We start from the raw sequence: 12022 nt of genomic DNA, 5'->3' as shown, positions 1-12022 counted from the left end.
GCGAAGATAGTCGATCTAAAATAATAACAATGTCACAAATTGAACCGTTGTGAGCTTGTACAGATCACAACATGTGGTGTTAGACTGACTATTCATGTGATTGTTTACCTTGTTTATTGTAAATCGTTCTATAACGACGATAAGAGCGACGTACAATTTAGGCTAAGTAAATGCCTAAATTCTACTAGGGTTGTCACGATTTCTAATCAAACCGAAACTGACGCTCGATTCAGGGAATCGAAATCACAACCCGAATCGCGATTCACTTCTGCGCATGAAAATGTCAGTTGTTAGGGCATACAACCCAAAGTTTATATTGTTTATGCTAAACCTTTTGTTATTCTCAATCTCATTTGTTATTATTCAAATGAAATGACTTATTGTCAAAGTGTTTTTCAAGACGATAGCCTAAATAGCTCTCAGTGCTGAAAAGGAGGTTCAAAAATAGAATGTCCTATATTGTATAAAGAAATCGAATCGGAACGAATCGTGACCTTAGAATCTAAAGTTGAATCCAATCGTGGATTATGCATATTGTGACAGCCCTAAATTCAACATTTTTTAAAGTGAAAAATGATTCAATGCATGGCCGGTTTTGGCCACAGTACATTAGTACCAGTCACTGTGAGCCTAATATGTGAACGTAAATGCAAATCTAAATTTGATAACAAAAACAAAAACACAATTTAAAAATAGCTAATTGTGACTAAAATCACAACTGAGATGTCATGATCTGTGACACAGCCCTAGGGATGGGACGATAATCCCCATTATCGTTTATCGTGATAAAAAACACTCATGATAATCGTATCATGGAGATTTAATTTATCGTGAAATCATCCTCCGTCATCAATTCACCTTTCATTTGCTGAGCTGCATATCCAGTACCACTTAAACCCTCTATAAATGGTAAAACTGACCTGTAAATAACGTACTTGATACGATTTATACTTGATTTATTTTCACTCTCTACCAAAACTTTGCAAAAAAATAGCCAATCTACAAGCTCACAACGCATGCTGCGATGCGTTGTGAGCTTGTAGATCTGCAATTTTGTTTGGCAAATGTTCTGCCCCAGGATAATGGATTATCATCATATCATAAATCAAAATGTTTGTGGTCACAATAATCTTGATATGAAATTTTCATATTTTCCCATCCCTACACCAGGGGTTTTCAAAGTGGAGGGTTTTCCAGGGGTGCCGCGAGATAATTTGATAATATTTGGAATTTATTTGGACACTTGAAAAAATATTTAGTATCATTTTAAACTTGAAGTACAAAGTAATTTTCAGTAAGTTCTAACCAAAATGGCTATTATCTCAACGTTTTCCTCGCAACATAATCACTAAAATATCGTCACTGTCGGGCAGAAACCTCTGTCTCACAAAACTAGTGAAAACAGCCGATCTACAAGCACACAACGCCTCGCGATGCGAGGTGTTGTGTGCTTGTAGATCTGCTAGTTTAGTACATTTTATAGATGATAAATACAAAATGAACAGTTTTGGACATACAAGGTTTCCACCCAACAATGACGATATGCTATAAATATAAGGTGCTGGGAGTGAAAATTATTATAATGTAGGGGTGCCTCGGATTAAAAAACATATTTATGGGGTGCCCTGAGACAAAAAGCTTTGGGAACCCCTGCCCTACACAGCCCTTCCTCTGACCTGGTCAATGATGGAGTCCAGGGTGCTGAGCAGCAGGAAGCCCCGCCCCCGGACCAGGTACTCCCCCAGGGCCACCATGTGACTCTCCTCCTCGTCCTCCTCTCGCGCCTCGGCCCTCTGGGCCACCGCGCTGCACAGCTGGTGGACGTCCGTCAGGAACTCCCTGGCCAGGGTGTTGCTGGCACCACTCATGTCTGAGCTAAAAAAAAAAAAGAGAAAGGAAAAAACAAAACAAAGAGTTGAGGAGAAAAACACATGCATTTTTCAAAAACCTTAGAAAGGATTTACAAGACATTTATGGAATGGGGTCAAAAATATTCAAAGACTTGCACAAGTTTTAACGATTTTTCAAAAAGAGCAGATCATATCTGCTATTTTCTAATAGTTAAAGCATCAAATAATGGTTGAAGTGGTTAAAATCTTGAGCGACACGGATGCGTTCCAGGTTTTAAAGGGTTAAGTGGTTAACCATCTCGGGCTGAATGATGAAAATGTAACCTTATCTAATCCATCCCTTTAACATTTTTTGCTCAGACATGAGTGGTGCCAGCAACACTGGCACCACTCATGTCTGAGCAAAAAAAAAAACTAAAAACTAAAAACTAAAAAAAGAAACAAAAGCATTAAGATGTGGGGCGGCAATGACTCAGGAGATAGAGTGGCCACTTGGGAAGGTTCCCAGTTCGATCCCGGGCTCCCCCAGAGTTAGTGTTGAAGTGTCCTTGAGCAAGACGCTGAGCCCCTATGAATCTCTCAAATTACTGGGAAATAATCAATAGATATAAATTCATTTTGGGGGTGAACAATCCCTTTAATTTGCATGCAAATTGGGGATTAAAACAGTTATTCTTCTGACGTACATTATCAGCACCAAATCTGGCCTATGCTGGGATTCATCATTCCCAAATGTCCTGCAAACGACGCAGTGTTCCACGGCCCATTTCATTTAAGTTCATTTAGAAACGTACAAAGTTGGACCATGTGAAGATAATTACGCTTGATGTTCCAGTACGGGCCAATGTTTTGGACATGCTAGGACACTAACAAGTACACAAATAGTTTGAGAGTATATCGTCGCTGTGGGGCAGAAAAGTGTGAAAGGTAGCCGATCTACAAGCTCATACGCACAACGTAACACATCGCGACCTTGCAGATCGGCTATCTAGAAAGAAAGAAACATTTTAAGGAATGGTTTTGGAATTTGTGAGGTGACTACATAAAAGACCCGACACCAATCTTACACCAATCATGTGGGCTAAACAAGAAATTACTGCAGCCTATATTGTGCAGAGATGTATTGTAGTATGAACAATGTCAAGAAAAACTAAGTCCTGAATTTACTAATGTACAGTAAAATCCTCCTCAGTGTTCATTTATCCATATCTAAACCATCCGAGCAAAGGCTTAGAGTATTTGAAACATAATCATGTGTTACACACGCCTCAGTCACCTCCCCAGTCCCCTTTCAATAGACCGTTTGTCAGCCTTCTGATTGGTCCCTGAGACTCCCTGACTGGCCAACCAGAAAAAAACATTCACTTTTTGCTATCGGGGGTGGAGTTTGTGCAGTGGAGAATGTTGCTTCAGCCTTTCAAAAACTGTCCGCAGTGCGCGACACGGAGATCGGCCGGTACGGTGATAGCGACGGCAAGCGTCAAGCGATCTCGCTCATCATAACGAATAAGCTTCAACAAACTAGTTCACATGTACCTTATCAATGGTCTAAGAGTCACGATTGGGTACATATAATTTAAATGGGCAGAATTACGAAAAGCCAGCCTATTATGTGAGGAGAAACATTCTCTCTGTCCTCTTCCTAGTACCCAAGATGCAATGCGCTTCTCTTTCTATCTCTGATCCAGAGGATTAAACTAATTAAAACATTTATTTTTCGGGGGAAAACTACTGTTTTGCTATGTAATTACTGTACCTTTTTCTTCCCTTTTTATTAATATCACGTAGATGTGTTTTTTGTGGTACTTTATATAGCTGTAATGAGGCTATGAAGGGAAAAAAAATCGCATCCACTACCACTATAAAAGAATCTGCAAAGAGGATTCTGTCCCACTGGGATTAAACAAATTAAAACATATATTTTCGGGTAAATCCCCTGTTTTGCAATGTAACTACTGTACCTTTGTCTTCCCTTTTTATTAATATCACCTAGGTGTTTTTCCTTTGGTACTTTATATAGCTGTAATGAGGCTATGAAGGGAAAAAAAATCCCATCCACTTCCACTATAAAAACAATCTGCCCAGGGTTAATGTCCCATCATAGTAACAGGGCAGAATGGGGCGGGATTTGCAAAAGGGTTTATTGGTTTGCTTACACACACCCCTTTATTACAAAACAAGATACCCAAGTCACACAGTGGCTACTAAGAATAAACACACAATACATTTACATCTCTAGCATTGCCCAATGATAAACAAGCCTTCCTAAAATAGAAAAAGCTACATTTCATTGCCAGTGTAACAGGAATTAATTAAGACTTTAAAAACAGTACAAACCATAGGCCATAATCAGCAAAACACAACAATAGTTCCTCTATAATACAGTTATCATCATCTCACCAAATATTGGAACCACCAGCACTTTTATTCCATTCATTTTGCTGTGTACAGTCCAAGTTTAACTGTAGCTCTACTGGCTGTGTTGTCCGCATACCTCCTCACAAGAGCGATGACTGCATTTGCTGTTCTGCAGCACAAATTCCATTAAATTGGAATTTCAAATGGAAGCTTTCCAGCTTCGGAGTTGATCAGCGTATCACATGAAAGCATGTGATGTCACATGTTTAACTGGGACTGGCCTCGGGCGTTATGGACAAGCCCCCATTGCCCTCTGCAAGACCTCCTCACTCAAACACCACAACAAGACCTCCACATAGTGTGGTTGCTTAACCCTGGTAATTGACATTATTGAAACGAAGCGGATAAAAGCGCCAAACTAGTTTGAGGCTTCTTTAGGACCTAACGATGGATTTTAGCCTTGGATACCAAACTTTATTTTGAAAATTACCCATAGAATTATCCATATCAAGTTGGGCTCCCATCGACTTTCTATAAAGGAGGAAAATACCCAGAAAATAAATCTGCTTTAAGTAGCATGTGAGGGGTCTAACTAGGGGTTTGTCATGATTCTGAATCCATTGCAAGCATTTGTTTTGCACAAAAAACTTTCCTTGGGCTAGAAATGGCCCCCCAAAACACCCAAAAAACTGTGAAAAGTGATGACTCATCACTAAACCATCGTTTGTGTGGCCATTTCTAGCCCAAGGAAAGTTTTTTTGTGCAAAACAAATGCTTGCAATGGATTCAAAATCATGACAAACCCCTAGTTAGACCCCTCACATGCTACTTAAAGCAGATCTTTTCTGGGTATTTTCCTCCTTTATAGAAAGTCGATGGGAGCCCGACTTGATATGGATAATTCTATGGGTAATTTTCAAAATAAAGTTTGGAACCCAAGGCTAAGATCCATCATTAGGTCCTAAAGAAGCCTCAAAAAAAGTTTGGCGCTTTTATCCGCTTCGTCTCGATAATTGTGTTAAGCCAACCCACTAACACTCCAACACCACAACAAGACCTCCACATTCCAACACCACAACAAGACCTCCACACTCCAACACCACAACAATGGCCTTTCTATAAAAAATATGGACACCCAGTGGTGGAAAACGTACTCACATTTTGTACTTAAAAAAAAGTATAAATACTGTCTGCAATGTAGAAGTACTCTGTTAAAAGTACAAGTCTGGAACAAAATTTACTTGAGTAAAAGTACGAAAGTATTGGCATCAAAATATACAAGCTCACAAAGCATCACAATGATTGTAGATCGGCTATATTCAAATATCCTATGTATAAAATAGGGCTAAAGTTTTATAATATTATAATTTATATCTGTAAAGTAACAAGTAAATAAAGTTTCCATTGTAGTGGAGTGAAAGTACAATATTTGCCTCTGAGACGTAGTGGAGTAGAAGTAAAAGTAAGGGAAATTGGAAATACTCAAGTAAAAAAAAGTACTGAGTACAGTACTTAAGTAAATGTACTTAGTTACTTTACACCACTGGTGACAACCATGTCTGCTGGGCACCTTAATACCAAGGGCTAGGGCTGTGCTAAGGGTGCAAGTTCTTCCTTTTATGGAGACTTCCTGTGATGAACCAAGGAAGATCAAAGAAGGAATGGACACCGACGTCATTTTAGGCTCCATGGCCATCCGCCATGACACTTTGGGTGGCGGAAGTGGCACCGGAGGTTCGGTGAATAACATTAGCGTCTATGAGCTTCGGCTGGGACAGCTCATGAACAAAAAATAATTCTGAACGATAGAGACCTTTATAAAACACTCAGCTCAGGAATATAAAAGAAAACATGTCACACATTGTTTTGTGCTGTGTTGCTTTTCGGTGAGTACACTGTATAACATTATAGAGGCATCTAAAGAGCACAATTTACGTTTCTGAACTAGATAGTATCGCGAGACTCTCCACCATTCCCTGTCTGGAATCCAAATCTCGCGATAGCTCCGAGACAGAAACTATACTTGCCGCTGTTTAGGTGCCTCAATAACATTATGTACTGTGCACATCGAAAAGCAAGTGATTGTAAAAATACCTGTGATATGTCTTCTTTTATATTCCTGGAGCGATTATACAACAAAGGTCTCTATCGTTCAGAATTATTTTTTGTTCATGAGCTGTCCCAGCCGAAGCTCATAGACGCTAATGTTATTCACCGAACCTCCGGTGCCACTTCCGCCACCCAAAGTGTCATGGTGCATGGACCGTGGTGTGGGCGTGACTTATGCTGTCTTCTCCTTCTTTGAGCCTTCTTGTGATGAACTCAAGGACCCTGAACCATACTTTGAAAATCATAGGATGAGATCCCAGATCTCAACAGAAGCATGGCTCCTGACTGTGAATTTAAACAAACCAAAAGCTTTCTTGTGTTTTTCTTATCCTTTTAGGTGACCGTGTACCTGTGTGTGAACTGTAAATTTCATTTTATTATGCATATTGATTCCACAGTTGTTATCATTTGTGGATCTGAGTACGTTACACCAGATCCCCAGTCAACAAATACATTAGTATTAACTTCTTTAAATAGACTACATGGAGCTCCAAGCAATACTAAGCTAGTATCCACAAAAATAGTTACAGTAGCACCTTCCAGGAAGGCGTCAATAACAATATAGACATTAACCTCATGTACATCCATAAATGTGTATCCATTGAATCTTACATAGTCTTTTCACTTAACAAAATATGTCCCACATGCTTGAATTGAATGAACATATTTTTGTTCACAGTTCACACTTAAAGAGTTCAGAGGCACAGCTAAGAGGCTTAGACATGCTACCACATAGTAGCAAAGCTACACGTTTCTGTGTATCCCTAATTTTCAATCCCTCTTACATATTTACACTTTATGAAAATTTGTGAGAGAAAGTTGTGGGACAGACAAAGTTTAGAGATACTTGGTAAAAAGCCCAACCGAGTTTTAAGCAGGCAGCATTGTGTCCAAGGTTGAGCAACACTGTGACCACAACGATTACTCATTATCTTGATGTAATCCCAATATCCCATGTTCTGACAAGTGGTGTAAAGTAACTAAGTACATTTACTCAAGTACTGTACTTACAGTAAGTAACATTTTCAGGCATATTTACTTTACAATTTTCAATACTTTTACTTCTACTCCACTACATCTCAGAGGCAAATATCATACTTTTACTTTTACAATTATTTGAAAACCTTAGTTACTATTACTTTGTAGATTTCTTTTAGTATTACAAAACATAACTTGAGCCCACTTGAGCCCTATATACATTTCGGCCATTTGGAAATAGCTGATCTACAAGCTCACAATGTGTCTCGATGGGAAGCATTGTGAGCTTGTAGTTCTGCTATTTTCAAAATATATTTTCCTTTTACATCCTAACTATTACAAACGAAAACTGGCTGCAGCGGTGCATACGACCGACCCTCTGGATGCAGTCCAATTGGCTAGGACTGATCACGTGGCACACGTGCCGACGTCCTCACGTCACACCAGCGCCATACGTGCAGACGTAAAGTCAACACAAGGCTAACAGTTAGCTAAACAAATGATGTACTCACGTTTGCATAGTCAATAGCACTACTGTCCACATTCCAGTACATTCCATGATTTAGGCAAGTCCCGATCACATTTACATAATCTTCATGTATGTATCCCATTACAGCAACGTAACGTTAGTCTTTTTAATTCGCGGAGTTCTTAACCGGAAGTGCGTCCGGCCGTCAAATATGTCCGACCGGAAACGTGCTGCGGCACAATAGTTCCGCCACAATAGTTTCCCCCCAAAAAAACCTTTTTTTTTTTCAAAAAACATTTTTTTTTTCAAAAAAACAAAACGTTTTTTTTCAAAAAACATTTTTTTTTTCAAAAAACATAAAAAGCTATCTGGTGCCCGCTTAAAGGTAGAACTAGGGTGTGTGTTGTCCATAGAATATTTCATGAGCCACCCACACAAACCACTATCAACAGATAAGCTTTGATCATTCAAATAGCTGTGCTACGCCTAGAGTCTCAACCACACACTTGATCAGCTAATGAGGTTTTTGAGAAATGTTGCACTTGAAAAATAAAATATGCAGACAAACACCAAAAGAAGGCAGCAGGCTACCGGTAGGTTTATATTTTGTGCATGAAGATATTTTGGAAGGCGTCGTTATGTAACTATTTAATAGAAAATACCTTGCAGCACGCTCTGCTGTGCAATAATCACACACAGGTATGACTGTGATCGAGATGATGATTAAAAGGCAATCACACCAAGGAATCTCTCTTCCACAGAGCTACAATTTCTCAGTTATGTTGCACAATGCCTCTCTTTTCTGTGTAGGAAACAAAAGGGAACCAAATATCTAAAGGAGATTCTGTGCTATCCTGAAACGGAATTTCTAACGCTTGACCAATCAAATCCTGAATGTCAAGTTTGTTACCAGATTCGTCCAATCAAATCTGGATGTTATGTTTGTGAAGCTCACCACACTGTCCACTCACAAGCCAATTGTTAATAACATTACAGTGCCAGAGCATTGAATAAGGGGACCCGCCTCATATGCATTGTCAAGACAAAAGACTGTATTGTGATAGTTAGAAAACCAGTAAGACTCCCTAATCGGGAGATAAGCAACCAAAAATATGTTGCATACACAAACTTTAGAAGGCAGTCGTAGCGAATCAGGAAGATATATGGGAAATGGGACAGATCCATGTTGATGACATCACTTTGTGTGATTGTATTTTGTGTCTCAGCTGAAAATATTTGGGTACCACTGATTTAGAGAAGCAACCTTGATTATGAATTCCAGATCTTGTGGTTCCCAACACCAGAAAAAGATTGTCAGATCACAACACAACATTGACAGACAGATGTCACAGGTGAGGAGATGACCTTCCCTCCAGGCCCGGTCCCATGTGCATCTCTATTGACAGAAGCTCAAATGTTTAAACCATTGAACCAATCAACACAACTAATGTAAGGACATGTCATTAAACATGTAATTGTCCCTTTAGTTGGAGGCCACTGGGCTCACTATGGAGTCAGCATGGATGAGGTATGACCGTGCACGGCTGGTTCTACAGACTCCAACCTTTGCACACGGATACCGGTAGCTCAGTTTTTTGCCTATATTCCTAGCTGCTTCGCCTGCCGTTACTGTACTTGCACGATGTACAGTTGTACCAAACAACATTTTATATTCGCAACATTTGAGGTCAGGTACGTCTGTTATAAACGTCTGGTGGAAACACAGACCAACAAATATTAGTTTCACCCCAATTTTTGGAGCGGTGAAAGCGCTCCCAATAGACAGGTATGTCCGTGGGTATGTCCGTGGGTGGGTGGGTGGGTGGCTGGCTGGCCGTGTCCGTAGCCTGGCAATACCTTGAGTGGCCACACACAACACACTAGTTAAAGGAGGGGCGCTGTTTTGTGCAGGCCAGGCACACTCACCAGTCACCACTCACTCACAGGCACAGTTTACAGTTTAGGCATTTAGCAAGCTGCTCAGATTCACCGCTCCACTTCGAACCGAGGTTTGATTTTTTTAAATAGGTGGGCACCTGGACAACTGTGAACTAGGGACAATCGGCACTTTGAGAGGTGGGCACCTGGACAACTGGGCACTAGAGACATGTGGGCACTTGGAGACGTGGGCATCTGGACAACTGGGCACAAGGGACATGTGGGCACTTGGAGAGGTGGCCACCTGGACAACTAGGGACATGTGGGCACCTGGACAACTAGGGACATGTGGGCACCTGGACAACTAGGGACATGTGGGCACCATGCCACTAGGGTCATGTGGGCACCTGGACAACTGGCCACTAAGGACCTGGGCACTTGGAGAAGTAGCCACCTGGACAACTGGCCACCAAAACCATCTGGGCACAAGGGACATGGGGGCACTTGGAGAAGTGGGCACCTGGACAACTGGGCATCAAAACCATCTGTGCACTAGGGACGTGTGGGCACTTGGAGAGCTGGGCACCTGGACAACTGGCCACTAGGGACATGTGGGAACTTGGAGAGGTTGGACTGATAGATACAGATCACCATATATTAGTGGGATCACTGCTGCAACATAATGATCTCTAGATGTGAATATTATTATTAGTGTGGTTGCTATAGGTCAATGATTCTCAACCTGTGGTACATGTACCACTGGTGGTACTTGAGCCCCCCTCTGATGGTACTCAGAGGAGTCTCCCAAAAAGGAAATCACAATATATAATATAAATGGTAAGACGGAATTCATTTTCCAGTGGATTCCTCACGACTCGAGTCAATGCAAGTGTGGCGGAGAGAGTCGCAACCCCAGCCTGAAGCCTCAAAAGTCTAGTATCTGCTCTCGTTCCATAGGGATGTCCCTTTGGAGTAATGGTTAAGATATTGGACTTTCACGCGGGAGACCCGGGTTCGAGGCCGGGTGGGGAGGTTTGGATCACCTCCGTTACACAACCACACTTGCAATTTCTTTCTAGTTTACAAATGTATTTTACATTTTTCTCTCTTCCAATCAACTCCCCTGGAAAACATGTGGTATACTGAATGATATTCGCAATGCAGTTTTCAATACTTTTAAGACCGTATGTCATCCAAAAAAAAAAAAGAGTAAATCAGGCAATCTGATTAGCTAATATTATTGATGTTGGGCCTATTCCTAACTTTACATCAATCAATCATATTAGCCAATCAAATTAATTTATTGCATTTACTGAACTGAAAGCGTCAGGACACCCGCCTATTTATTTATTTGATCAGAATTCAGAGATGAAAAGAAATCTAAAATGTAGGCGTGGTTATCCGCTGTACGGTCTAATAACATTCTAAAGTTCTTTATAAATAATCGTAATAAAATTGTGCTTTATCAATAACCTTAACACAAACTCTGCCATCAAAATACCCCTTTGTACCCCTTCTCTGCCATGCCCGTAGAACCCGTAAATGTAATAAAAATTAATTAAAACATTTTTTTTTATCGAAGCGCAACTAAAATAGGCCGGAACTAATGCTCCGTGATCGGTTTCTACACGGACACATTATTGAGCGGACCACTTTAACATTGGAGTCCCTGAACCGGAAGCGGAAGTCCGTCCTCTATTTTGGCCCAGCTTACTGTCTGAGCTCAGCGGCTTACAGATGGAGAAGTTATTGATCAATTGAAAAAGTTTCAACGGATTTGAGAAGCTGATGGAATACGCGAACACACGAGCAGTGTCCGATCACGCACGATGGGAACTGGACGAGCGCCCACGTTAACAGGTAGGACTTGGAGAAGCCGGCAGTGAAAGACATAGAGAAATTAACGGGCTTTACGGCCGTAAACTACGAATGAGTTAAAGAGCACAGAGGTCCCTAAGGTATCAATTGAAGTGAACACCTACCAGAACTTCAGAGTGGCCTTACTGCCATGGCCGTGGAGCTGCCGCACGCAGTGGAAGAGACAGAGAAAGTTCTCCAGACACTGCAAGCTGACCTGATGAGAGACAAGGAACCACAGCAATGTTACACGAGGAGTAGCAGAAAAATCTATGAAATATACAGTGTACACACACACACACACACACACACACACACACACACACACACACACACACACACACACACACACACACACACACACACACACACACACACACACACACACACACACACACACACAGTCTTATATACAAATAATTCAAGAGGAAAATACATACATAATTTCTGACCTTGCGCAATATATTAAATGTGAAAGCAAAATTATGATGGCATGTTTTCATTTCTTCACCTTTCTGAGATC

General features: G+C 40.8%; 1 protein-coding gene across 1 annotated transcript in view; it reads right to left on the bottom strand.

Annotated features, from left to right (window-relative positions):
- The window catches only part of lyst (lysosomal trafficking regulator), a 92912-nt gene extending 81196 nt beyond the window's left edge, over positions 1-11716 (bottom strand). Inside the window, exons 1-2 of the mRNA XM_080741197.1 lie at positions 11625-11716; positions 1677-1875 (exon numbers count right to left, since the gene is read on the bottom strand). Coding sequence (XP_080597323.1) covers positions 1677-1868 — 192 coding nt within the window. The 5' untranslated portion in view covers positions 1869-1875; positions 11625-11716. The remainder of the gene's footprint in view (positions 1-1676; positions 1876-11624) is intronic.
- Positions 11717-12022: the final 306 nt, after the last annotated feature.

Source organism: Nannobrachium achirus (assembly GCF_963921795.1).
Source record: "Nannobrachium achirus genome assembly, chromosome: 13".
NCBI classification, from domain to species: domain Eukaryota; kingdom Metazoa; phylum Chordata; class Actinopteri; order Myctophiformes; family Myctophidae; genus Nannobrachium; species Nannobrachium achirus.
This window is presented reverse-complemented; position numbering and strand designations above follow the sequence as displayed.